Genomic DNA, 27,495 nt, shown 5'->3' on the forward strand with positions numbered 1-27,495 from the left:
TTATGAAAGGGAATTGAGTCTAGTAGGTTGAGAAATGAGTGATGCTTCACAGGTGTCTGGGGAAACAGGTGGCTTCGTGAGCTCAGAAGGCATCTCCTGAAGTGGCCACATTTCCATCCAGATGTGCGACGGGGTACCTGTTTTCTGTCTTCCTTTGCTGCCCATAGACCTTCTTCGCCTGTAGTTAAACCAAAGCTGATGGATCATTTCTTTGAATGGTCTTGTAGTCAAAGTATAGAGAATTGGATTCAAAGCACTGTTAATAGGCAGAATAAAAATCACCACCCAAGAGGTTATGGTACCTGGAACAACAATAACAAAAAGGAAATCAGTTTAGACTTTGTGGCTGTCGATCATGTATAGCAACTCCCTTTTCCTGTAGTCTTCTGTCCTTGACCTCATTTTGAGTTGTTTTTACCCTTTGTTGTCACAAGGATGATATGCTTCCACGATGTCATTCCCAAATGCCACTGTCAGACATGCTGGTGCTGACAAAGGCCAACATTTTTTGATAAAGGGTTTTCTTGAGTACATCAACAAGCATATTCCAGTAGGTGGAAATGCTTTCTCCATAGAGGAAGGACTTATTATGGGTCTAGGTTTGGAAAAACTTTATTGTGTAGTATTTTTTTTTTAAAGATTCATTTTATTTGCTTGAAAGAATTACAGTGAGAGAGATACCTTTCATCTACTGACTCACTCCCTAGCTGGTTGCAAAAACGAAGGCTGGGCCAGGCAGAAGGCAGGAGCTTATTCTGGGTCTCCCACGCAGATGGCAGGGACTCAAGCGCTTGCATCATCTTCCACTGCTTTCCCCAAAGCTCTAGTGGGAGTTGGAGCAAAAGTGAAGAGGCTGGGACAAGAACAGCTGTCCATACAGAATGCAGCCCCACAAGCATCGATTTTACTTGCTATGCCACACGTTGACCTCTGAATTGTGTAGTATTTACGTCTTATCTTTTCAAATAGTTCTAACTACTACATAGTGCATACTACGTTTCTCAGAATATGCGGACTTTGTTTTCTTTTCTTCTCTTTATCTCAGTCTAAAAATAGCCATGCAGTGGAAGGCTGGATTGCAGGTTCCAAATCAGAGACAGAAGTAATTGGTTCTGATGTTCTACAGCACAGCAGGGAAACTACAAATCACCACAAATATTGTTTCTAAAGATTTATTTATTTGTACTGGAAAGTCTGATGTACACAGAGCAGGAGATACAGAGAGAAAGATCTTCCATCCGCTGATTCACTCCCCAAGTGGTTGCAAGGGCCAGGGATGAGCTGATCTGAAGCCAGGAGTTTCTTCTGGGTCTCCCATGTGGGTGCAGGGTCCCAAGGCTTTGGGTGGTCCTTGACTGCTTTCCCAGGCCACGATCAGGGAGCTGGACGGGAAGTGAAGCACTAGGGACACGAACCAGAGCCCATTTTGTGTATCCATTTACCTAATTCTGGAAACATTTATTGCTGCATCTTTTGGCTACTGCAGATATTGCTGTTGTGACCAAGGTTCTAAAAATAGCTGAGTATTGGGCCCGGCGGCGTGGCCTAGCGGCTAAAGTCCTCGCCTTGAAAGCCCCGGGATCCCATATGGGTGCCGGTTCTAATCCCGGCAGCTCCACTTCCCATCCAGCTCCCTGCTTGTGGCCTGGGAAAGCAGTTGAGGACGGCCCAATGCATTGGGACACTGCACCCGCGTGGGAGACCCGGAAGAGGTTCCAGGTTCCCGGCTTCGGATCGGCATGCATCGGCCCGTTGCGGCTCACTTGGGGAGTGAATCATCGGACGGAAGATCTTCCTCTCTGTCTCTCCTCTGTATATATCTGGCTGTAATAAAATGAATAAATCTTTAAAAAAAAATAGCTGAGTATTTACTGTCAATTATTTTGGATATTTATTGAGGATTGGAGTTGTTGAATTGTGTGATAATTTAATTTTAAATTTTTGTGGAAGTGCCATACTCTTTTCCACAATATCCAGAACCATCTTATCACCCTGGAAGCAGTGCGCAAGCATTCCAGTCTCGGCACATCCTCGGCACTGGCTAGGGTTTGCTGTAAGTGTGTGCTCAGAGGTCACAGCCATCTAGTGGACGTGATGTATGTCATTTTTAAAAACCAACAATTTGTTTTCTATCGTTTCTCACGTTCTTCACTAATATTACCTAAAGTGTATACATCCCAAGAGGAAACATTTCTTACAGTTAAAAAATGATCAGATCTTTGTTTTGGCTTATTTCCCTTTCTGTCCATCTTTAGCAGGCAGCTGACGTCAGCATTGTGTGGAACCCATTTAGGTCACTGTGCCTTCGCTGCAATCGGTTTATTAGGCATTTAGGAAAGACTAGATGGCCAAAGACTTTTGATTCTTGAAACTAGTTAGTTTTAAGAACCTTCCTCGTCTTTCTTAGAGGAACACTGCATGAACAAAGGTATCATTTCATCAATGAAAGCAAGAAAGCTGTACCTGGTATTTCTACTTGAAGAAGCGAAAGAAATTTCAGCACAAAAATGGGTATCCAGCACAGAGCATCAGTAAAGACGATAAAGAAAAAACGCTTGGCGAGGGCCACCTCTCTTTTGACTTGAGTGCATATTTCACTCGCTGTCATGGCGCTCTGATGGACGCTGTAAAACATGCTTCCATAGGAAAAGACGATGATGATAAAAGCTGCCAAGTTAACACCTGTTTAGAACCCAAGAGGCATTATTAATGGGCATAAACATTCTTTGAAAACAGACAAAACAAATTCTTAGCTGAAGACGTAAAGACCATCACATATTTTTTGATTCTTCATAAAGAATTACTAAGATGCAGAAAGGTTATATATATATATATATGTTTGCAGTTGAAGGATCGCTGAAGGATGGGACAGTGCTGAGATACTTAAAAAATGCCACAATAAGATGGAATTTTGGCTTTTTGATTAGTATCTTGGGTCTTTAAGATTCCTAACCAGTGATTTTTTTCATAATTACTTTGTGCTATAATTTGCCAATCTTTTCACATGGCTTATTTAGAACAGCTGTATATAAACTCTTACGGCAAAGATATGTGTGGGTGTGCACATGAATTTGAAAAGGTCATAGATGACATTACAGTTTATTATAAGGGGTAAGAGTGAATTTTCTTAGCCTGGCAATATTAGAGTGAAACCATGAGGTACACATGTTTACGATCTTTTATTAAGTGTATCATGTTGGAATTCATACGAAAAAAGAAAGCTCTGTGTGCCACAATATTCTACTAGGGATTCTGATATAATTTATTACCATCCTTGGTGAGAAAAGTCGATTAGAAAATTTTAGTAACGATTTCTAAACTTTCAAAAACATAATAATTTTCTTATTTTGAATGATCCCTGCATTGGAATGAAAGAGTTGATAATGCAGAGTGCCTTACCCAGAAAAATTGTTACTGAATAAATCTGGGCTCCAAGACTTTCTGTATCTTCTGAGTGAAGAGGAAAACAGACTCCATTGGTGCCATAGTAGTTCCTGAAAAATTCCTGATCGCTTAATGGAGTGAAAGCCACTATAAACCCAATCATCCAAATGAGAATCAGAACTGTTATGGTTCTACGTTTTTTAGGTCTTAAACATCGAAAAGGATACACAATACAGATGTACTTCTCCAGCGTCAAAAACGTTAGGAGTAAAACTGACACTTCGGTGGACAGAATGGCCAGAGACCCCATAAGCTGACACTGAAGACTCTCCGTCCACAGCCGTGCGTGCTGGTTGTACTCCCCGCGAAATTTGAGATCAAAGGCTCCGATCACAAACAAGTAGATGCCCATTAAGCAGTCAGCACCTGCAGGGGTCAGAAAGTTGTGCAGATATGGAGAAAAGATAGATTTAATAAGATGATCAATAAGCAATGATGTTTTAGTTATTAGAAAAAAACCCTCAAATTTCAAAAATGGGGAGTGGGTGTGATCCAATAACTCAACTGGCTAATTCCCCTCCTGAGAGCGCCGGCCTCTTCTGTCGGCGCCGGTTCATGTCTGTCTACTTTACTTCCCATCAAGACCCTTGCTTATATGGCTTGAGAAAGCTGTGGGGAGGATACCCCAAAGTCTTGGGACCGTGCACCCGTGTGGGACACACAGAAGAGGCTCCTGGCTTCAGATTAGCTTAGCTCTGGCCGTTGGTGCCATTTGGGGAGTGTAATCAGCGCATGAATTACCTTCTCTTTCTGTCTCTTCTGTCTGTAAATCTGCCTTTCCAATAAAAGCAAAGAAAATAACAACCAAAAGCCCAAGTTTCTTGTATCTTGGAACCAAGCTGCTTTTTTTTTTTTTTCTAAGACTCCTTTATAGATGAGAACCTATTCATCAAGTCTCTTTGATGGCCTTTCTCTTCGCAGTTAATTAAGTAATAGTTTCTTTTCCTTTAAGACATAAGCAGGGATTTTGTCTATTTTTTTCTCCACTTTAGACCAATCACTCAAAAGTGGGGGACAGATGAATGAAAGGTAATTATTTTGAGTATTCAGTCAGAGACCTAGACTGGGCTGGAATTGTTAGGCTCTGCTCATTCACTGAAAATCTCCCAGCACAGCAAGCTACAGCTACCATCTGAAAATGCAGAGAAATCAACTGGAAGCTTGCTGTGATAGGGTAATGGCTATGAATTTTGAAGTCTATAATTTAGAAGATATAAATAATTACTAAATGCTTTGCTGTCCACACAGTTCAGGAAGACTCAAATTACCAGAGCTGGCCTAAGCAAGATTATTCTTTCTTCCGATTTCGACTTCTTTCTCTGGCTCTTTTTAGGCTCTCTCATTCCGCAAATTAGCTCTCAATGTGACACACTACATCGCACATTTTCTTTTCAAGTAAACCTAACCTATTAAAAACTGAGAGTTTTGGACTGTGAAAACATACTACACAAGCTTTCTTAGATCATATCACCATAGTCGACTATAATTTTTCAACACTGAACTTGTTCAAGATTGAACTTACTAGCAATACAAGGCTGTAGGTAGCTTCTGAATTGTGTTGAGATTTTTAACGCCACTTGCAGTTACAAAATAGTTAGGGAGAAGGTGGTGGCCCCTCAGAAAAGAGTAGAAGACTGCGAAGACCGATGCTCCGTCTGTCGGGGCAGTATGGGTGTAAAGTAGCCCGTGCGACTCATTCTGACAATCCTATGAAACAGTTTCTTGTTCTTATTTATTTTTTTTGTAGTCCTTTTGTGATCACATTAGAAAGCATTAAAAACATCAATACTATCCGGAAAAAGGCTCACTTGTTTATTTTAAGATATGAGTGCAAAGGATTCTAACAGCTCAGAGGTCAGAAAAATAATTAGTCACGGAATGTATGAGTTGCATATGCAAATAAAAAAATATGTACAGCTCATGATATAAAAATGTGATGACCATAGAGGCTTGCAATTTTATTTGCAGGAAAATATTTTAGAAGCGCCAACAAAATACGTTTTAGAGTTACTGTATGAGAGAAAACCAATGAGAAAGAGCTTCATTAATCTGTTTACGGTCATAGCCTTTTGCTGCCTTAGAAACTCACTTCTTTAAAGGTTTATTTTTGTTTGAAAGGCAGATTTTACAGATAGACACACACCCACACCCACAGGTCTTCCATCTGTTGATTCACTCCCCAATGGCCACAATGGCCAGAACTGAGTTAATCTGAAGCTGGGAGCCAGGAGCTTCTTCCTAGGCCCCAAGGTGGTGCAGGGGCCTAAGGACGTGAGCCATCCTCTGCTACTTTTCCAGGCCATAAACAGGGAGCTGAATCGGGAAATGGAGCATCCAGGACACAAACTGGTGCTTGCCATTAGAGGATTAGCCTGGCATACCACCACTTTGGGCCTTCCTTCATATCACTTAAGTGTTACCATTTTGATCGTAGGAAATGTGAAAACAATATATGTTCACAAATGAAGAAAATGTTTAGGTCCCATAATCCTGCCACTCACAGGATTTCTAACACAATGCATTTGCATGTTCCAGCGTACTCACAGCAGAGAGAGACAATCGACATGGCATGCAGCTTGTTCTCAGACTGGATGTAAGGTCGCATACAGATGACAAAGATGTTCCCGAAGCAGGTGACTGCGGATACCACCCAGACAAACACTCTCTGGATGATGCTCGCCAGGAGATCCTCCAGGGACGAAATCCCATCTGTGTTGGGTTTGCAGCTTCGCACGTGTGGCGCATAGCCACAGTACTGGAATTTCTTAAAATATCTGGTATACAAAGAGAAGGTAAGGTAAGGTTTTAAATTTAACTCAGTGTCACCCTACAAATAGTATTTATTTGCTACATTTCTTTGGAAGAAAGAAAAAGCCTTCTCTGAGATTCAAAGGAATGGAACACACTAGCGATTCTGAAATTTTAACTTTGAATGCTCGTTAGCTTAATCTACACTAATTTAATGTGAAAGACTGTGCAGGTGAGAACAGCGGACAGGCATAACCAACACACAAGTGTGAGACACAGCTTAGGATATAAACAAATTGTCAGCATGTGCGCAAGGAAGTGAATCCTCCGTAGAATTTTGTTCAGGGGAGTTCCCTGAAGTTTCCTTAGCCAGGGCTCTCATCCCTCACACAAAGGTTCTGCCCTTATGGCTGAATCATATCCCGAAGGCCCCACCGCTTCAGATCATCACACACACGATTAGGACCCCAGCACAGGGATTTTAGGCACATGTAAACATTCTGCCTGTCGCAGGCAAATCAGTAGCAACTACCCATAGATTGGATGCACTGAATAGAAGCGTACTGTCACAATGAGGCGGAGACATAGAGACTAACATGCAGGCGGATAAGCCAGAGCAACATCTGCTTACATGTAGGACAGATTCAGAAGAGGTCTAAACATCCTTTGCTGGATATTCAGAATCTCAATTCCTTCTAGGCTGCTAAAAATATCAAATTAACAGTCAACTGAAAGAAACATACATAACAAAATGAGGGGTGTATGTGTGTCTAGGACCATTTAGCAAAATGCATTAGGTAACACTTATTCTGAATCAATTACACTCAGACCACCCTACCCACTTCCTTACCTATTCTTTTTTGGGATGGTATTATTCATGCATACATATCTCCCCTATTTTTTTTCAAGATTTACTTATTTGTATTGCAAAGTCAGATTTACAGAGAGAAGGAGAGACAGAGAGAGAAATCTTCTGTCTGCTAGTTACTCCCTAAGTGGCTGTAATGGCTGGAGCTGAGCCAATCCGAAGCCAGGAGCCAGGAGCTTCATTTGGGTCTCCCACATAGTTGAGGGTCCCAAGGCTTCGGACCATCCTTGACTGTTTTCCCAGGCCTCAAGCAGGGAACTGGATGGGAAGAGGAGCAACTGAGACACACACTGGTACCCATATGGGATCCTGGGGCATGCAAGGTGGGGGGGACTTCAGCCACTAGGCTACCATGCTGGACCCTCTAATTCGTAAGGGAATTTTTAAAAATAAAATATGTTTTAGTGAGGAACTATTTAAATGATATGTATTGAAACATTATTTAAAACAACTATTAGATACTAACAGAATTTTTATCATATTCTTTCTTGTGTGGTATCTGTAATGATTTGTGTAATATAGAATATTCTGTGTTGAAACAAGGATGTCATACAGCAATAATTTCTTAAGTACTTGTTGCTTGTGCAACAACGATGAAGATACTTTCAAAGTGAGCAAAATGCTTGTGTCTTGCCTGGTGTAATGGCTCAATGGCTAAATCCTTGCCTTGCAAGTGTTGGCATCCCCTATGGACTCAGGTTCATGTCCTGGCTACTCCCTAATTCCTGTTTATGGCCTGGTAAAGAATTAGAGGATGGTCCAAAGCCTTGGGATCCTGCACCCATGTAGGAGACACTCAGAATAAGTTCCTGACTGCTGGCATTACATCAGCTCAGGTTTGGCCTTTGAGGTCACTTGGGGAGTGAGCCAGCGAAGATTTTTCTCTCTGGTGACTTATACTCCTGTTCTCTTACTCGAAAATACATATTATTGTATTTTTAGTTTATAAATGTGAGCAAAAAGTAATTTCTATCTATTTTTGCTGAGCAATGACTCATTTATTTTTATGGATTTTAACCAATATCCTGGAAATAAAGCTGTGAAATATATTATTAGTGTTTAAATAATAATTTTATTAAAAATATCACTATATGTATATACTTACAGAGACTTGAGGTTGACAAGGTAATCAAATTGGTTTGCTGAAATTTTCTGGATTGGATTATGAGAAAGATTCCTGTTTTTTTTAAAGAAAGACAAAATTAGGTTACTTCTGAAAGCTACTTGAGTTATCTGTTGATTCTGAGTTATCACTGAACATTCACTAAAAAGGCAAAGTACAACTTGAAGTGGATTAAAGGTTTAAATGTAAGACCTGAGAGTGCGAAAGCACTAGAAGAAATGCTAGAGGTGCCTGGTCTGGGCAGTGGCCTATTCACTTATCTGTTTATTTATTCTTAGCTATGACTCCAAAATACACAGGCCAAAAAGGGGAAGAGAGAAACATGAAAATATACCAGACTGAGAAGTTTCTGCTCAGCCAGAGTGAAGTGACAACCCACAGACTGGAAGACAGAGTTTGCAAAGCCTATTCTGAGGAGGTGTTAGTGGCCAACACTAGTATGGAATTCAAGTCAGTAGGAGAACAAGTGCTAGGCAAAGGCCACGAACAGGCATTTCTGAAATGAAGACATGCAGATGGCCGATCGGTACATCTAACAAGGTTTAACATCACCCATCAATACAGAGACGCAAACTACAACCATGATGAGTTCTCATCTCACACCTGTTGGAGTGGCCATCATCAAAAAGCTGGAAGATGAGAGGCGCTGGGGAGACTGTACAGAAAATGTTGCCCTTGTATAATATTGGAGGGAATGTAAATTAGTGGCGAGGTGAGGAAGAATGTTATGGATTTTCCTCAAAGAATCTAAATATGTACAGAACTCACAGCTCTCTCATTAAGGAGCTGTCTGTGTTTATTGCAACATTATTTATAATAGTCAAGATAAAGATTCAATCTGTGTCTCTGTCAACTGATGAATAGGTGAAGGAAATTTGCCTTATATACACGAAGGAATAACATTCTGTCTTTAAAAAGGAAGGGTATTCTTTTGTTTTTGGCCAAAGAAATAAACCTGGAGAAAATTACATCGTGTAGAGAAGCAGCCTGCAACACAGAGGCCAGGCATGGGAATCCATAACTAACACACCTACAAGGGAAAGACCAAAATTTTGAAGAGGAAAATTTTCCTCTAAGCCGAGGAACAAGACAAGCATGTCTGCTTTTACCCCAGGATTGGAAATTCTACCCAGAGAACTCAGACACATACACACACGCTCACACACACACACACACACACACGGAAAAATTCTTCAAATTCAAAAAGAAAAAGAAATATTATTTCTGTTCACAGATGATATAATTTCGTATACAGATAATTCTGTCCAATGCAAAAAGATTAGAGCCACCAAATAAGTCCAACAGTTTCTGTATATAAAATGAACACAGAAGAATCAGTTATATTTCTGTACCAGAGCTCCAGTTTTATAAGATGAAATACTGTGAATGTAGCTGATGCCACTCAACAGCATTTTAAAGTGGCTAATCTTACGTGATGTGTAATTAAGACGTAATACAATTAACATTAGTCTTACAATTGTGTCAGCTCCTTCAGGTCCTTAAATGCATGAGGTGGAAGATTTTCGAGCTTGTTACTTCCTAAATCCCTAGTGAAAAAAATTGCAAATTATTATTTCTTACTATTTCAAGTTATCATTATTTATTTATTGTTGAACTTCATTAGAAAACCCATTATACAATGTTTTAACAATAGTATCAGTTATATTAATTACCCGATGTTATAAATATTTCAAAAGCAGATAAAACTGCAGAAAATGTTCCTACTTCATCAGTTCTTTGAAGAACTCTTCGCTTATTTCTCGCTTCCACTTTTAAAGGAAGGTTTATTATCAATAGCAGTGTGTCATTTGCTGATGGAACAATATGAGCCTTTTTTTTGGAATCAGCAAAGTACTGTCTTTTGATCTTACAGTCCCTAAATCTTAACCTTAGTGATTTCTTTTTTTTTTTTTTTTAAGATTTACTTATTTTTATTACCAAGTCAAACATACAGGGAGGAGGAGAGACAGAGAGGAAGATCTTCCGTCCCATGATTCACTCCCCAAGTGAGCGCAACGGCCAGTGCTGTGCCAATCTGGAGCCAGGAGCCAGGAACTTCCTTCAGGTCTCCCACGCGGGGGCAGGGTCCCAAAGCATTGGCCTGCTTTCCCAGGCCATAGGCAGGGAGCTGGATGGGAAGTGGAGCTGCCGGGATTAGAACCGGCGCCCATGTGGGATCCCGGCGTGTTCAAGGTGAGGACTTTAGCCGCTAGGCCACGCTGCCAGGCCCATCCTTAGTGATTTCTGAATCAGCAGAGTAATATCTTTTGATTTTATGATCCTTAAATCTTAACTATCTTGGAAACTTGAAAAGATAACTTTGCTGTTCCTAGGTAGTAGTAGATTAGACATATTTTACTTACTGTACACTTGGATTTATTATTCCTCTATAGTGGTATTTCTTTCACTCTACTTTCTTTAAAAATTTATTCTTTATTTTATGATATTTAGATAATTGAATGTCTTTGTGGCTCAACACATAAGGTTATACAGATAATGCATGGAAATAAAATTAATATTTCTTAATTACATAAATAGATATATTGAACATACAAAATAAAACTGAACAAAATAAAATTAATAGTATACATTTAGTTCAACTTACAGTTCATCCAGATTCTGAAGCGGTGCAAAGGTATTTTCACTTAGGTGATTTATTTTGTTTTTTCTCAATACCCTGAAGAAAAAAAACCCAAAACATATTGTAACTCCTTGGTGTACCATGACATGAATTACCAAGTAGATAAATAGTAAAACAAAAATAATGAAGCCATACTGCAGTTTCCACATCAAGATATTGTGAAATAGTACACCAAATTGTCTTGTTTGATTTTAGTTTTAGATGTCCTGAATCTTTTAGTTAAGATTTAAACGCAGAACCTAAGGCCAAGGAGGTATGACAGTATTCTTTTCTTCCTGACACACCAAGCCATCATCATCTTCTCATATCCCTATAAAAACCATCAACACCTCCAGGAGGAAACCCACAAGTGATTTCTTAAATCACAAGTTTCCTTAAAAATAAATACAGAGAGAGCAGAAAAGACAAGGTGTTGTAGTGTATCTATTTGGCCTGCGTATTTCATGCACAATATGATTTCCTTGGGAGTATTTGTAAGAATCACTTTGCATGAATGATTTAAAGCACTCTGCACTTGAAGACTGCTGAACCCCCATCAGAATGAGGGACACCGTTGGAGAAAACACCGTTATTTTTACTGTCTCCGTGGCAGTGAGGGTAGTGCTTCCACACAGCCTCCTATGTCTGCAGGATAACAGTTTTCAAAATTTTTGCCCATGCTAAACCACAGTAAAAAGTGTCTTTTAGATTGGGACATAAAACGCACAGGCACACACAGAGCCTGAGGGTCATGTAGCATGTGTTTGTTATCTGCATTGCACTCCGACAGAGCTGATTCGATTCTCATTTGAAAAACGCTACTCAGGACATTCCAAATGGACCGTACTTTATTGCTTTCATCACCCACTTGTGGGTCGCAATTCATAACTTCTGCAAATATGAACAACCTGTGCAGTAACAAGCTGCAAAGGAAAAAAATATTCTTAAAGACTACGAAGGTCAACGGAGACTCTTGAACCAATCCCAGGGGTGCTCTGAGGAGCGCTTTCCACCCACACGGGCCTCTCTGCTACGTAAGCTTGAGAAAACAGTCTCAGCTAGTACAGTGTCACCGGGATGACTCCTGGATGTTGGAATCTGTGATTTCTCCTGGCTTGAATTGCACATCCTTCATTTTAAACCAACTGCAGGTTGGGAGTGAATATTTGCTATAATTAGCAGGTGGGGTTGTTGGCTTGCAGCAACACACCTGATTGTTTGAAATGTATAAAATATTACTTACAAAACAGTTAAATCATTACAGGAAATAAAAGTCAAGTTTTTTAAGTTACGGATATGGTTGCCTTCGAAGTCCCTGGAACATAAAAATAAAACACGATTAAGCTAAATTTTAATCTTAGACACGTAAGTTGCTTAAGAATTCTCTTACCCCAGATACAGACAAAAAATAATAATAATGTGGAAACAATGGTCTTACCCACTTTCCTGTAGCCCTTGACCTTTGTGCCCTAATCAACTATGCAAAGATCATCAAAATAAAATAATTAAAAAAGAATTGTCTTCTAATAAAACATTTTTCTTTATATCCTATTTACTTCACATTCTTTCACAGTTATTTCTGTAACATTACATATTGCTACTTTTTTCTGTATTAGTGCTGCAAATGTTTTGAGACACATCTGAATCACGTGTTTATATGGGCATGCACACTACTATGAGATTTTAAAGAAAGAGAAATCAAATGGAAGACCTTTGTCGTGATAAATTCTTACTGTGTGAGTGGACATTTACCAGTGGACTGTATTAAACCTTTGTCCAGCGTTACTGCTGACATTTCCCTAGCCGGTGTGATCCTACTTGGCAACAGGTTTCTCAAGATTCTACTATTGCAGCAGGAGCTGCTACTACCAAAGCACTGCCGAGCTCCTTTTGCCACTGGGAATAACCTTGCTGGCTTTTTTAAAGTGTCACAAAGGGCAGTCTGGAGGAGGAACAGGTTGTCCTGGGCTCTCTGTTTTCAGCTTAGTGCATGAGAGGGGAGAGGGAGAGAGAGGGAGAGAGAGGGAGAGAGAGAGAGAGAGAGAGAGAGAGAGGGAGAGAGAGAGAGAGAGAGAGAGAGAGAGAGAGAGAGAGAGAGAGCGCGCTTTAGGAGGAAGCTGGATTGGCATCTGGGATCTCAACTCGCACTCTGAGCATGTGGGTGTCTCAAGTGCTTAACACACTGTCACAGTGCCCACCTTATCAAAACGAAAACAGTAACAAATAAACTCACTTTACGTCTCCATGTTACACAAACTTTTGGCCATGATCCTGTAGCTTCTCCCTGAGCTCCCTATGTGACCCTGACACAGTGAAGAACCTGGTCCGAGATTAGCATTTCTCAATCAGGTGTATGACTTGTTCATGGCTCTCATCAAGTTATTGTTGACTTCTGTTATCTTGTAAGCAGGTGCATGTCAAACATTTGTAGAGCAGAGTCTGCCCTTACTACTTGGTTTCTTTACTGAAAGCACATAGCATAAAGCTATCCAGAAAGAATTGCAATTATAATTTATGAGCAGAAATATGATCTTTAAAAAAAAGCACGATTCAGCAACAAATTTGTAAGGGCAACATGGATAGCCTGAACAGAAGCGCCTGTAATTTTCTGGCTACACTCTATGTGGGATGGTGAGTTCTGTTACTGTCTTAAAAATAGATACTAGTGTAGGTATTTAACAGAGGCCATATACTCCAGTCTGATAAGCATTTTAACAGCACCGAGGTTTTGCCTGAGAATTCTCCATCTTGATTCTGCATCAGCAGTCAAAAGAAGAATTTCTGTTACCTTATTAAATTGGAAACCAGGCATTTACAGAGTACTTTTTTTTTTTTTTTTTTGGCGTTAGATTTGGCCAAAGCTTTTGGCCTTTCCCCATGAATGTCCTAGAGGAAACTCTCGATAACTTTCTTGTGTTTTATTGGTATTACCAAAAACTTACCAGCAGGTGGAGATGCTCAGTTTAAAAAAATAATAACAAATGCTCAAAAATCCTCTTTTAAGATGATCTAATATTTTTGCTTAGTGACTTAGGTAATTGCTTTAAAATGTCAAAAATACTTGTCAGTACTAGTTTAATAACCTGTAAAGGTTGTAAGAAGGGCATACTGTGATACAAATTGGGAGCTTATTTATAGTTTTATCTTGGAGTTATAACTTTACTTTGACTTTCTTCTTATTAGGAGTCTTACTCATTGTTATGCAGGGATCTGGGTTGTGGGATATTTATTAATGAAAGCGAAAAAAAAAAAAGAAAGAAAAAAGAAAAAAGCCACAATCACACAGACCTTCTTTGTCTCTAGCTCTAAGACATAAGGGGTGTTTCTATTGCTGCATGTCCAGTTTCCGAAGTAACGAACACTCGAACCTAATTATTTTATTTTTTCCTTTATACCTAATAGAGTTGGATAAAAATTGAAGTTTTCATTTTCTGTTTGATAAACAACAATCACAATATTGTCATAGCCAGTTAACTAACCTGTTCCTTTTCAATTCCTTACCCTTTAGCAGTATTTGATAGATGCATATCTTTTTAAACCTCTATCCACACGTTTCCTTACCTTTTCACTGTTTCTGGCTTCTGTCTCACCATGGAGATTGAAGTGGCAGTGGAGGGAAAGCCTTCGACTTTCTGCCTGCCCAGCAACTCATCTGTGTTTGCATCTCCTTCTGGTGTTGGAGGAAGCGCCCTCACAGTGCGACTGGCTGTGGGCGCTCTCACACTGGCTCCTCAACAGAGAGCAATGCTGTCTTGTGGATTTCTTTCTTGTAAGCACCAGATAATTGGGATGCTTAAAAAGGTTATTTATTTCAAAGGCAGAGTCACAGAGAGAGGAGAGACAGACAGACAGAAGGATAAAGAAAGAATATTCCATCTGCTGCTTCACTCCTCAAATGGCTGCAGTAGCCAGGTAAGTGCCAGGCTGAAACCAGGAATCCAGAGATTTTTCCAGATCTCCCATGATTGCAAGGGCCCAAGCGCTGGGCCATCTTCTACTGCTTTCCTAGGTATGTTAGCTGGGAGCTGGAAGGGAAGTGCAGCAGCCAGGACTTGAACTGGTGCTCACATGAGATGCTAGCATTGCACGTAGAGGCTCAGTCTGAAGTACCACTATGTTGGCTCTGGAATTGTAATGTTTTAAATGTTTACGTCTATTTCTTCTTCTTCTTCTTCTTCTTCTTCTTTTTTTTTGCTAATTCATATCATGTTCATGAGATTGAACCACGTTGGTTGAAGTAGGTCAAGCCCATTCATTTTTTTTTAAAGATTTATTTAATTTTTTTATTGGAAACTCAGATATACAGAGAGGAGGAGAGACAGAGAGGAAGATCTCCCTTCCTATGATTCACTCCCCAAGTGATCTCAACGGCCAGAGCTGCGCTGATCCAAAGCCAGGAGCCTGGAGCCTCCTCCAGGTCTCCCACATGGGTGCAGGGTCCCAAGGCTTCGGGCCGTCTTTGATTGCTTTCCCAGGTCACAAGCACGGAGCTGGATGGGAAGCAGGGCTGCCAGGATTAGAACTGGTGCCCATATGGGATCCCAGTGCGTGCGAGGGAAGAACTTTAGCTGCTAGGCTACTGCACTGGGCCCAAGTTCATTCATTTTCAATGTTGCATGTGTTTATGTGTGTTACGTTTTGTTTTTCTGTGTGTTCTAGTACTTTTCTACCTGTTGTCTTCCATATTTCCAAATGTTCATGTTAGTTTTTCCTGTCAATAAGTAAACTTGATTAGCTTCATTTCAAAATAAATTTGAATAAATTGATTGTTTGATCTTTAGCTCAGCTTTGGGCTACTTCTCTCTGTGTGCATCTGCCTGATACTAGAATAATTTCCTGGGCTGTCACGTGTCTTAATATTTTATGTGAGTTTTTCTCTGAAATCATGGTTAAAACTTTTTTGGTCAACCAGTATGTCAAATTTTCTTATTCATACTTTGTTAAATGAAAGTTGATGAGCAGAGTAAAGCTAATCTAATTAGTTCTAAGAGAGGCAAATATTTATATAGCAAAGCATCATTACTGCAATATTCAATACTAAGAACACAGATGAAATGAACTGTTGTGGATAACAAAAATTTACAGATGATAAATTCAATAATTGAATGTTTAAAGGTTTACCTTTATAAATATCAATCATTTTGCTCTTCAATAGATTGGTATATTTTGGTGCCTTTAAAATTTTTTTTATTATTTTAAGCAAATTTTTATTTGAAAGAGACAGACATGAGGAAATGTTGGTTCTGCTGGTTGACTTGGCAAACGCCTGGCACAGGCACGGCTAGACCAGGTCGTTGGTATTCCGCCAGAACTGGAGGGGAGGCTCACTGGGGGCAGGGAGGCGTGCCGCTGAGTTCGCCACCTGCTGCCTTTGCAGGATGTGCATGCGCCAAGCCCAGCATTGCCCCAGGAGTGCTCAGCTGCAGGATGCGGGCAGCCAACGTGCCAACTGGCCATTGCACAGGTAACTGCACACTTGAGAGCTGCTCATGCATTCACCTGAACTCACTTCCAAGTACTTGTCCTGAACTTGCTCTGTGACTTCACCTTAACTGTGCTCCCCAGGCAAGGTGCTTTCTGGATTCAGACATTATTTTCAGGATGCTTATTTTTCTAAGGGGCTTCAAATAATTTAACTATAAATTACCATCTATGCTTTGCCATGTAGAAATGAAAATAAAATGATAGTCTTCCTGTGCCAAATGAATAGGTGGGACAAAGAGGAGATGTTACATATATAAGATGATATTATCTCTGCCTTCTTTCTTTCTCCAAGGTAGTTTTTTTTTGAGGTGTTTTATTTTGATGGGTTTTTAGAAAAGTTAAATAATTTAATATAGAACTTGTTTAAATTTGATATGATATTAGTAACCAATTATTATTAAAACAAAACCCCCTGACATCCGGAGGGAATTTGGCCGAACCGGAGAGTGTGGTTGACACCCTTACAAGAGGTGAGGTGACTTACAGCCAGTTCAGTTTCGGCATGTGCTGGCAGAGTGGTTTATCAGGCAGGTGGGTGAGGACGTTCTTCATGAGCACCCTGCAAAAGATCAGAAACCAACCAGAGCACATTTTCTGGGGTCTTGTCTCATCTTCAGCCAAACACAGTCTCATCATCACTCTCGCAAAGTTGTAAAAATCTACTGAGTTGGTTATTTTCTCCCAGTTTTTCTCTGCTAAGTCTTGTTATGTGCTTCACAGTAATACAAATTTGACAAATAATAATTACTCAAGGAAGTAGAAATTTGAGTAACTGAGAAAAAGTGTAGGTCAAAGGAGGTGTGTAGGTAGAGGGAGGTGGTTTCCAACGAGTTTTCCTTTGTCTTTGCTAAGATTAACATAGACCAGTAATGGCGTGCTTAAGAACACTTCCACAAAACATGAGTGAGACTATGGTCGGGTTCCAGAAGACAGAAAAAACCATATAAAGTCATTAGAACTACAAATGATTTTAGGGAATAGAACTAAGAAATGGTTTCTAGTTGAAAACCTTTTTCTTTGTTTTCTTTAAAAAATATTTTTTATTTTCCACGATAGTTTGTAGGAATAGAGATTCCACCTTTTCCATGCCTTTTCTCTCTCCTATTTTTCTCTCTCACCATTTTCCCCCGCATTATGACAGCATTACATTCCTTTAGTAACAGTTACCAGGTAAACATTCTGTTATTTAAGTGTATCATGGAACTGTAGGTGGACAAAGGCAGAAAATCTGATGTATTGTCAAGGTATAATTAGAAGACTGGGGTCCGGTCCTCCTTATGTTTGGGGCCAGACATGCCTGTTACAACGTTGCTCATCTGTGAGAGCATATGAATATTCTTGTTCACCTATATATCTATTTGTTCTGTATTTTGCATGAAGATTGCCTTCTATCAGAAAGAACATATGATATTTATCCCTCTGGAATTAAGTCCTATTCTTGTCTTTTTCCTCAATTGAAATGTTTAACTTAACACTTACAAGAGAATAAGAGAATTCAGTCCATAAAATGTTAGTGGAGAAATTCGGCCAAGGTGATTATCTTCCAATATCCTGCCAGCCAGAAGAAAAAAAAAATGGGTTCACTTACATATTTGTAGCACCTCAGAATAATTATCATTAAAATGTCACATGACTTGAACCTACAGCCATTCCAGTCTGTGGAGATCTTTAAAAACACCCGGTTTCAGGAGGGCTATTTTGTTATGACTGAGATACCTGCAAAAGGAGAATTAAGACTGTTATGAAGTTGTACCTTTTTAAGAATTTCCATCACTTAGTGTATGTCTTAGCTTTTTAACTAAGGGAGGCACAATGGAGACGCGAAGACACGGCGTTTGCAAGGAAAGAATGGAGAGCAGATACTGTAGGCAGAGGAGATCGTTGATGAAAAACAAGAAACGTGAAAGAGAGGAACAGGTAAGGGCGAGTCTCATGCAGACTACGGGGAGAGACGGGAGACGAACTTGGGAGGCGGTGGGGTCTTGTCCTGGACACAGGGACATGGCAAACCTTGCTGAAGAGTCTAACCCTGCCTTCCCTGTTCAGCTTGCTTTCCCACCCTCCCCAGTAGATTGAACCAACTCTGTTGTGTTGATCAACCCCCAGCTCATTAGTACAGTGATTCCCTGTGCTTTGCTAACAGAACTCTTCTGCTTATTGGTAGTGTGACCTTGAGCAAGCAAATCATACCTTTAAGCCTCAGCTTTCTCAGCTCTAAACTTGGGATAATATCAACCTAGTTCCCAGGGTCGCCGCCACATTCAAGGCAGTATCTGAATTGGCTCGGCTTGTGGTCCTTAGTACTTGTACCAGTGTGCTCAGTCTCTGGTCTTCCAGCGCCTCCCTCCTCTCCCTCTCTGCCCACGATGCAAGTCGTAGTTCAACTTTCACTCTGATATGGGAAGCCACGTGGATTTCTCTCTTCACTCTTCCACAGCTTGGAGTCCACATTCTGCAAAACCTTCTCCGCCAGAGACCTTTCCTCCCCAACAGGTGAGCAGGGATGGGGAGGGATGACTCCTCACACTGGAGCCTCTGCCTTCCCTCCTTTGCAACCCTGCAACCCCATTGGCCAGAGGATGGGATAATAAACAGCCTCAGCATCTCTCATGAACACCTCAGGAGGCCTCTTCCAAGCCAACAAAATCCTGCTTCACCCCTCACACAGAAAGCATCTACTCTGTCCTTGGGCCCTGAGCTCAGCTGTGTAGCCTGCTCCTCTTCTTGTTTCAGATCCATCCTTTGTTGCCTTGGGACCATAGTGGTCACTCCTTTCAGTGAACCCTAACAGAAATTTTGGTCTGAGGAATATGGACTTGGAATTGGGAACTTTTTCCCCACTGTCTCCCCATCTTAGATCAGGAGCTTCTCCTCAGGAGAGCCAAAAGCTGTGCCTAAAATACTAGTCTAGTTTATTTTTCTCTGCCCTGATGGTGTCTCACTAAAGAACCTGCACCCTGCTAAGGCTAAGGGACACCCATGAATGGATGTAGAGCAGTTGTTTAATGATCATTTATGCGAGGTCAGATAGGTGGAGCAACTTTGTTACTCAGGCAATACTCCAGTGCTATAAGAGAGAGAGAAAAATTCCTGAGTAAAGACGGTTGTATGCAAGGATTTAAACCACTGCTTAGGATGCCAGGATCCTATATTGGAGTGCTGGTTTAGGTCTTAACTGCTTCTCCTCCAATTCGACTTCTGCTAATGTGCCTGGGGAGGCAAAAATGGCGGGGAGCTGATACCCACGTGGGAGACTGGGATGGTGTTCCACTGCCCACTTCATCTCTTTCCCTGTCTCTCAAATGAACACATACCTTTGCAAAAACATTTAAAATGGTAGATTTCATTTTATATAGATTTTGCCACAACAAAAGTTATTGTTTTAACCCCACAATGCTTTACATATTTATAAAAGCAGGATAAGTGCAAAATGAATAACTAAATTACCCAGGAAGTGTTTGAATATTTTCTACATAAAAATTAGCATTGGGCTGTGTCATTGGACCCTCACTCTTGCCGCTGTGATCAGGCGAGGGACACGGACTTCGAAGTGTGTGCCAGGCACTGTGTACTTCACGTTTTCCATGGCTTTTCTTGATATTGCTTACAACAGCCCTGCGTTGGGGGCTATAATGATTTATAATTTATACTAGAGGGAACTAAATGACTCATGAAGACAATAAATTGCTCAAGCTCACATACTTAGCAAGTGATGACACGAGGACTTACACGGAAACCTATCTGACTGTACTTCTCAGCTCTTCAGCATCATTTGCAAATATCCCAGTGGCTGTTGAGAACAGCAGGCTGGTGTGGATTGGAATGGGTCCAGGCTAGTAGAACTCCCCAGAAAGAACAAATTGGCATGGGTACTTACAGCTTAGTAAGGCTGTACAGCCCTCGGAAAGCATTGGTCGATATGGATCTAATCTTATTGTTTTGTAGGCATCTGTGAAAATTAGAATTATACATGAAAATATGATGAAACAGAGCTTCCGTTTTGCAAGAACAGGTTTGGTGGATGGACGGTAGTAATTACAACACACAATATGCATGTGTATAATGTTCCTGAGTGTACACTTAAAGATGGTAAATTTCATACTATGTATATGTTCTTACAGCTTCTGAAGATCGTGGTACTTCTTGAAGCCATTAGGCGGAAGTTTTCTTATTAAATTCCCCTGAAGTGACCTGAAATAAACATAGGTTTCAGTTTTTACCTAAAATTTTTTACATGTACATTACAATAATGTAAATAACTATAAAACAAAATTATTTTACTGTTACCTTTCAGGAAATATGTGAAAAATTTTATGTATTTATTTTTCACTTAATTAATTGGCAACAATATTTACAAAAGACAAGTACAAAATAATAATAATGAAGAACAAAAACCATGCAAATTGACATAATAGCATTACCCACTTCCCTATCCCCCTGAACCTTTTTTTTTCTTTTTTTTCTTCTTTTTCCTCTAACTGTAATTAACTATGTAAAGATTGTCAACAACAATACAATAAAATAGATTAAAAAAAACCCATGCAAACATTTTACTAAATGATGTCAATCATAGTATCATTTGAATTAGGTTTAACTGTTGCTTTTATATTATTAAAATATTTATCTTTTATTAAGCTTAGGTTATAAAATAATCATGACTAAATATTTAAAAATTAAATTGGGAAAAAAATCAGTTTTTCAATTACTTTTCCTTTTCTCTATTTTTGTTTAATAAACATTAGAAGGGATCTCCATTTTTGCCTAACATTAAAACAATGTTTTCTCTTTATAGGATATCAAAACACTTTAAAATCGTTTTCATGGTTTTCAATATAATACTGCTTAAGATTAATTGTGAAGGAAGTTACTAATGAGCACATATCTTTTACCACTTTATACTATAAATGACCCCATTTCAATTCCCAATAAATCGAATAGAAGGAGCTTCCCTTGAATTACAATTTCATAAGCAGACTGACAGAAACCAGAAGCATGTAACTTTATTTAGATTGGAAAGGCCTCAAATCTTGAATCTTTTCAGTGGAAACAAAATAAAGAAGCAAGACTCTAGCCAATATAGCCGGGGTCTGTTGCATGGACCACATGGAACCTTTCCAAGCCAATCTCCCTACCTGGGAAGGGATTTGGACCAGATGATCTCTATTGTGGTGATGCTATTGTTAGTACTTTCTTTATATAGCATGATGGAGCCACAGACTGCATTATCTGGAGGCTGACTTAACCCAGTGGCATGGAACTGATACAGGAGTGATGAACTGTATGGTCTGGAAACTAATTCAGCGTCTTAAAATAGGCATTAATAATGCTTAAGTGTCAGATCAGTGTCGCTTTAATTTCTAAAAGGAATAGTTTTTTGGACTTCCCAGAATACATTATTGGGACTGAATGAGAAATATAATTCAGACGATCATTATCTCTACAGGGGTGTGAAAAAATATTTTAAAAATGTGTCAAAAAGCGGCTAGTGCGGTGGCTCACAGGCTAACCCTTCACCTTGCAGCACCAGCATCCCACTTGGTTGATTAATACAAACACGTATTGAATGACTATTATTTGTACTTTGAAAGAAAAGTTAATGTTCCCCCCTTTAAAAAGCTTATTTGAATCTTCTTCATGGAAAATACTCTGTATGGATTTCAAATTTGAAGTTTACCTTCTATGATACGTCACTTATATCTGATTTTTTCTGATTGTGAGATTTTCCTATGATAGTTTCAATCAAAATCTGAAAGAACTTGATACTGAAATTCAGTATTTAGGGGCTGGCATTCTTTTTTTCTTAGTATCACATGCAATTGATGGCAATTTTGGCTTAGAAAAAATATGGTGATACTAAATATCTCTTAGGATTTCAATGAGGGATTAATTAACATATGGTATAATGTAAAGTAGTCTGACATGTAATAAATGCAAAATAAATATAAGTAGGAATTATAACTGACTTAAAAATAATGATATTATTTTTGAAGATCAATTTTATTTTTGGTAATGATACAGCCTTAGCTGTGATACAATTTTACAAGGTACTGTTCTGGCTAGACGGATGAAGCCATTCTTTCTACTTACATTACCGTCACGTTTGAAGAAACTGATGGAATGGCTTGTAAATCGGCATCATCACAGTTGAGCTCCAGACTTTGGCAAACACACTGCCAGGGCACAGAACCAACCACTGAGGACAAAAGGAGCAGAGAGCGAGGATGAGGTCAGGGACCAGCAAGAGAAGGAAAACAAGCAAAGAGAAATGAAAAGCGCTGAGAAAATGACTTAGTATAAATGTGTATCTTTTCTAAGCAATTGGGAAAAGCTTTAAATGAAGGCTCTGAAATTCGCTTTCAATTGAAACGTAAAATGATGCTAGAATATTAACATTTGGAAACATACACAATCAGCAGCCCATGCATTTTTAAAATAACAGATTACCCTCTTCAATTTGTGTTGAAAGGAATGAAATCATCAGGAAAGGGAGATATGATAGTGTGTGATGGGATTTGATGTTCCTATTAAATCTTCCATTTAGGAAGAAAGTGCTTATTAATAGCGTTAAAACGGTTAATGGAGGACTAAGTCACTTCCTGCACACAGTCTGTGTTCATTGGTTTGTGGTTTGTGCATTTGCCTATCTTGTGGAGCTGTGGTGAAAGTCTCAATGATTTGATTACATGTATCTGAAGTTTATTAAAGACCGACAATTACGTTCCAATAGCTAAACAGTACAATGGGATTATCGTTTCGTTACAGTCTGATTCCTATTTTGACGGAGTGTGGGCAGTTACCAAGAGCCATGTGGAATGCCCCCACTGAACATTTCATTTTGGAACGCTAACTTCTATAGCAAGGGTTCTAGACTCCAATGTTTACAGGAGAAGTAGGTGTAGGCTGTTCAGATGTCCCAGTAGAATGGCTTACCCTACCACCCAGAGGGGAGACCCAAATTAAGTTCTAGATCTCTGGTTTTAGCCTAGCACAACTATAGCTTTTGTAGGTATTTGGCAACTGAACCAGTGGGTGGGGAATCTCTAACTGTGTCTCTTCCTCCCTCTGTCTTTCAAATAAAGAAATAAAAATAATTGATATATTCACTCTTTACTAAATTCAGGTGAAAAAAAAATGACTGTACTATTTTTGGATACATCCTGTGTTCTGTTCTTTCTACGCGATTACACCTGTGATAACATTTCTTCCAGAGTGCCAGACCAGGTAAGACTTTTCCCGAGCTGATCTGATCTATTTTCTCATCATTTGTTTTACTTTTGCAAACAAGATGATGAAATCTACGAAATCAGTTTTTCCCCTCCTTGACCTAAAGGTTACAAAGCTCACCCTTGGCTATTGTCACGGAAGTTTTGTCTGAAGATTCTCTCATCCAAGTGTCCTGTGCCTTTTCTGTTCACCACCTCTGTCTTCTATAGTGTGTTAGGGCTTTAACTCTGTCAGGAGCCCTCCTGTTTGAATTCTAAGTTGTCTAAGATTCTTTTGGGGAATAAAGTGAGGCATGAAAAGTTTCAAAGAAAATTTAAGAAGAAAAGCGCTATCCAATTAAAGAAAAATGGAAACTGCGTTTTGAGATCATATGGCTCCATTAATTGCTTTTTGGCCACATTATATCAGCACTTAAGTTATATTCTCTGATAAGCTTTAGGTTTTTGGTGATTGTGTTGTTTGTTCTACATCATTTAGGAGGTAGATATGACCCAGGGATAGCTGAACAAACTACGTAGACTCAGCAGAAAGACATGTTCCCCTAACAACGGGAATTGAGCAAAATTTTAAAAACTAATCCTATTTGAATAGTGAAAATAACAATATTAAAAATTTCAAGTCCACGCTTTATAATTTATGGTAGTATGTTGAAGAAGAAATGCAAATCTCCATTCTTCCAACCTGTGTTTTAGGCAAGGTTTTGAAAAGCTAGGGTTAGAATTATAGCTCACAGGTGTAGACTTACGATATATAATTTACTAAAAGGATATAATTTATTTAAGAGGGTTTTACATAACGTCTTGATCTAAAGTACTATGGACTTAATCCTCATGTTTATATCCTTCCATACTCTTTCCATTTTTCCTTTTTTTTTTTTTTTGAAGTATTTGGTATGTGACTTCAATGTAGCAGGCTATCACAAATTAGGCTTTCATAGCTCTAAGTATAGGTTAAACCCCAGACTATTTTCCCCTTACAAACACTGAAATCCAAACAGATTCTCATCTCTTCTGTTTTATCAACACTGGTCATCTGATTGATATTCATTTTATTCCCAAATACCTGACCTGTCTTATTTCTTTTGCTCTTAAGAATCCATAAGTTAATACTTGAATAAAATCCCTTAAAATAAAACTTCATCTTTAACAATGTTTTCAAGTCTAAAACAATTAACCTTTTTTCTTCTTAATGTTGAGTCCAACTTTCAAAACGAGAGCTCATTGGAAAGGAGACACAAAGGATCGAATAACTTACTGCATTCAAAATCTTCTGCCTTGAAGCGAAATTTGGAAGTCATTTTGCTCTGATGGATGAAATATTTATCAAATTGCATAGACCACCCGTTGTTGTCTCCTAAAATAAAATCAGAAAGCAGAGAGGTTCAAGACAACGGAAAGGGAGAGAGAAAGAGAAAGACAAATAGAAAGAGAGAGAGAGACAAATAGAAAGAGAGAGGGAGACAGAGAGACAGAGACAGAGAGGCTGGGCCAAGCTGAATTCAGGAGCTAGGAATTTTTTCTCCATCTCTCACATGGATGCCAGCACCTGCTGCTTTCCAGGAGCTCACGATCAGGGCTTTGGATGGGACGTGAAGGAGCCAGGACTGAAACCAGGTACTCTGACACAGTTGCAGGCATTTCAGCTGAAATTCTACTGACCGACTGTCCACCCCAGCCCTTTTCTTTTAAAGGCACCATGATATTCCAAGTGATTATTCTGTGTGCTTAACATATCTTCTCATCTATGCTTTCTGTACATTAGCGTTAACTCAGGCATAGGTTTTATAAAATTTTATAAACCATTTTTGTCCCATGCAGGATATTCTTCGGGTGGTATTAGACTAGTCCAGATTTCCTCTTTTCTTGTTGACTCTGAAGAGTAAATATAGAAATGGATTCATAATTAATCAGTCTAGTTTATTTTAATTTTTGCTTTAAGAAATAGATTTTGAGACCAGCATTGTTTTCTGTTTCCAGACGAGATTTCAAAGAACATGCTCGCCAGGATAGACCTTTTAGATTGGGCACAGCTGCATCCGACCTAGTTGAAGACTTTGGCATCCGTGTTGCCAATATCAAATGGGACTCTCCTGATTTACGGCACACAATGTCATCCCTTCCGGCTTGCCACAGTTGCTACTAGAAGGCTGGGCTCTGGCACAGTGCTATCCCAGGTAAAGGACAAGAATGGAAACGAGAAGCACTAGGGGTTGTGCTGCAGGATGACTGAGGAGAAATTAACGGAAGAAGACCACAAGTTCAGGGTTTCCCATTTAGCTCCAAAAAGTTCAGAGGGTCAGGAAGTTTTCATGACTATCCTCAGGTAAACTTTTATCTCGAGTGACCTTAGGTCTGGATTGGTGCAACTCCAATACATTCTTACAGAATCTGATCAGTTGGTTAAGTTACAATATGAACTATGTAAAGATTGTCAACAATATAATATAAAAAAGCAAAAAGTTACAATATGAGATGAATTTGCATTCTGGCATCTAAGTGAAAGTTTGAATACTGATTTGGAGAGATAGTGGTATGGCATGGCAGGCTAACTTTCTGCCTGTGGTGCCAGCATCCCACAGGGGTGCTAGTTTGTTTCCTGGCTATTCCACTTTCATTCTAACTCCCTAATTATGGCCTGGGACAGCAGTGAAGGACAACCTTAGCCCTTGGGACCCTGCACCTGTGTGGGAGACCCAGAAGAGGCTCCTGGCTTTGTACTGGGCCAGCTCTGGCTGCTACAGACATTTGGGGAGTAAACGGCCGATGGAAGGTCTTTGTCTCTGTTTTTTCTTTCTGTAACTCTGCCTTTCAAATTAAAAAATGTACATTGTTTTAAAAAAGAATACTGATTTGGAAAGAAAGTAACTCTGAATCGTATCTAGACACGTGTGTCATGATTCCCATCTGATGAAGTTAGTTTTAGTTTGTGTGAAAGTCTATTTATTTGGAGCAAATACGTTCTCCTCTATCCTTAGGCCTTCCCATTACCATGCATTGTTTCCTGACGAATTACAAGTGTGTAAGTTAGGGCGTAGAAGATTGGTACGCCAGATTTTGCTGTTTTATATAGGCAGAAATCCTGGGGCTTCGTGAAGGAGTGGTTTCCAGGAGTGCTAGCAGGCGTGCAAGCAGGGATTTAACTCAAGATTGGGAAAAGCTACTGCCTACGGTTATCTATCCCACAGCTTCTGGATTGGATGTATTAGCTAGAGCAGTAAGCTGCTAGATTGCTCACTGAAATGCACATTCATAATTGACTCAGGCCACATGAAATCGACAGGCAAATGCAAATGGCGTAGCGTCATCAAAGCGGTAACTTACGTAGGACCTGGTGAGTGCACTGCACACCTGCAATCGTGTTTGTTTTTTAGCTTTCTCCTCCCCGCCTCCCGCTTGTTGAGAGCCGTTCCTGCAACACGCCTGCTCTAGGGAGCCTCCTGCCCCCGGACCCCGGGACCCCGGGACCCCGGGCGCGTCACTCACCGCAGTTGTGCTCGTCCGCCTCATTGCCACAGTCGTCAATGCCGTTACAGTGCAGGAGCTGAGGCAAACACTTGGACACGTTCCCACAGGGGAAGAAGCCAAGAGGGCACACGACTTCCTGCCCACTCCCCTGAGCGACTGCGAGGAAAACAGGAGAGGAGACAAGGCTTGAAGCAGCTTAATGCAAAGGCAGGGCGAAAAATCAGAACCGCACCCCCTGGGATTCCATCAACATTTGGCTTTACCACGGCTTTTTATACAGCCTTCCATAGGGAGGCCTCACCTTACTACCTATTTTGATGGCAACACATTTCCCATGTTCACAGGATGGCAGGATCGGCTTTTGCTCATACGGTTGTCTCCCACCTGGAATGCACTTTCTGTTCTGCAGTATCCCCATTCCTCTTAAAAAAAAGTTATTTGAAAGTCAGTCACATACATACAGGAAAGCCAGAGGAAGAGAGCTTCTACCTTCTGGTTCGCTCACCAAATGGCTGCCAAC

The 27,495-nt window shown here is 39.9% G+C and overlaps 1 protein-coding gene across 1 annotated transcript; it reads right to left on the minus strand.

Annotated features, from left to right (window-relative positions):
- Window positions 1-27,495, minus strand: RXFP1 (relaxin family peptide receptor 1). The gene is made up of 19 exons (XM_058657491.1): window positions 27,285-27,495; window positions 26,994-27,131; window positions 24,766-24,864; window positions 23,442-23,444; window positions 22,375-22,480; window positions 20,407-20,478; window positions 20,165-20,236; window positions 17,932-18,003; window positions 17,767-17,838; window positions 16,772-16,846; window positions 12,047-12,118; window positions 10,789-10,860; window positions 9,659-9,730; window positions 8,166-8,237; window positions 6,824-6,895; window positions 5,989-6,218; window positions 3,400-3,810; window positions 2,464-2,682; window positions 1-302 (listed from the first exon to the last, which is right to left on the minus strand). Exons 1-19 carry the CDS (start codon window positions 27,391-27,393, stop codon window positions 1-3), a joined length of 2,340 nt encoding a protein of 779 aa, XP_058513474.1. The 5' UTR covers window positions 27,394-27,495.

The sequence above is a fragment of the Ochotona princeps genome, chromosome 32, assembly GCF_030435755.1.
Source record: "Ochotona princeps isolate mOchPri1 chromosome 32, mOchPri1.hap1, whole genome shotgun sequence".
Classification (NCBI taxonomy): Eukaryota; Metazoa; Chordata; class Mammalia; order Lagomorpha; family Ochotonidae; genus Ochotona; species Ochotona princeps.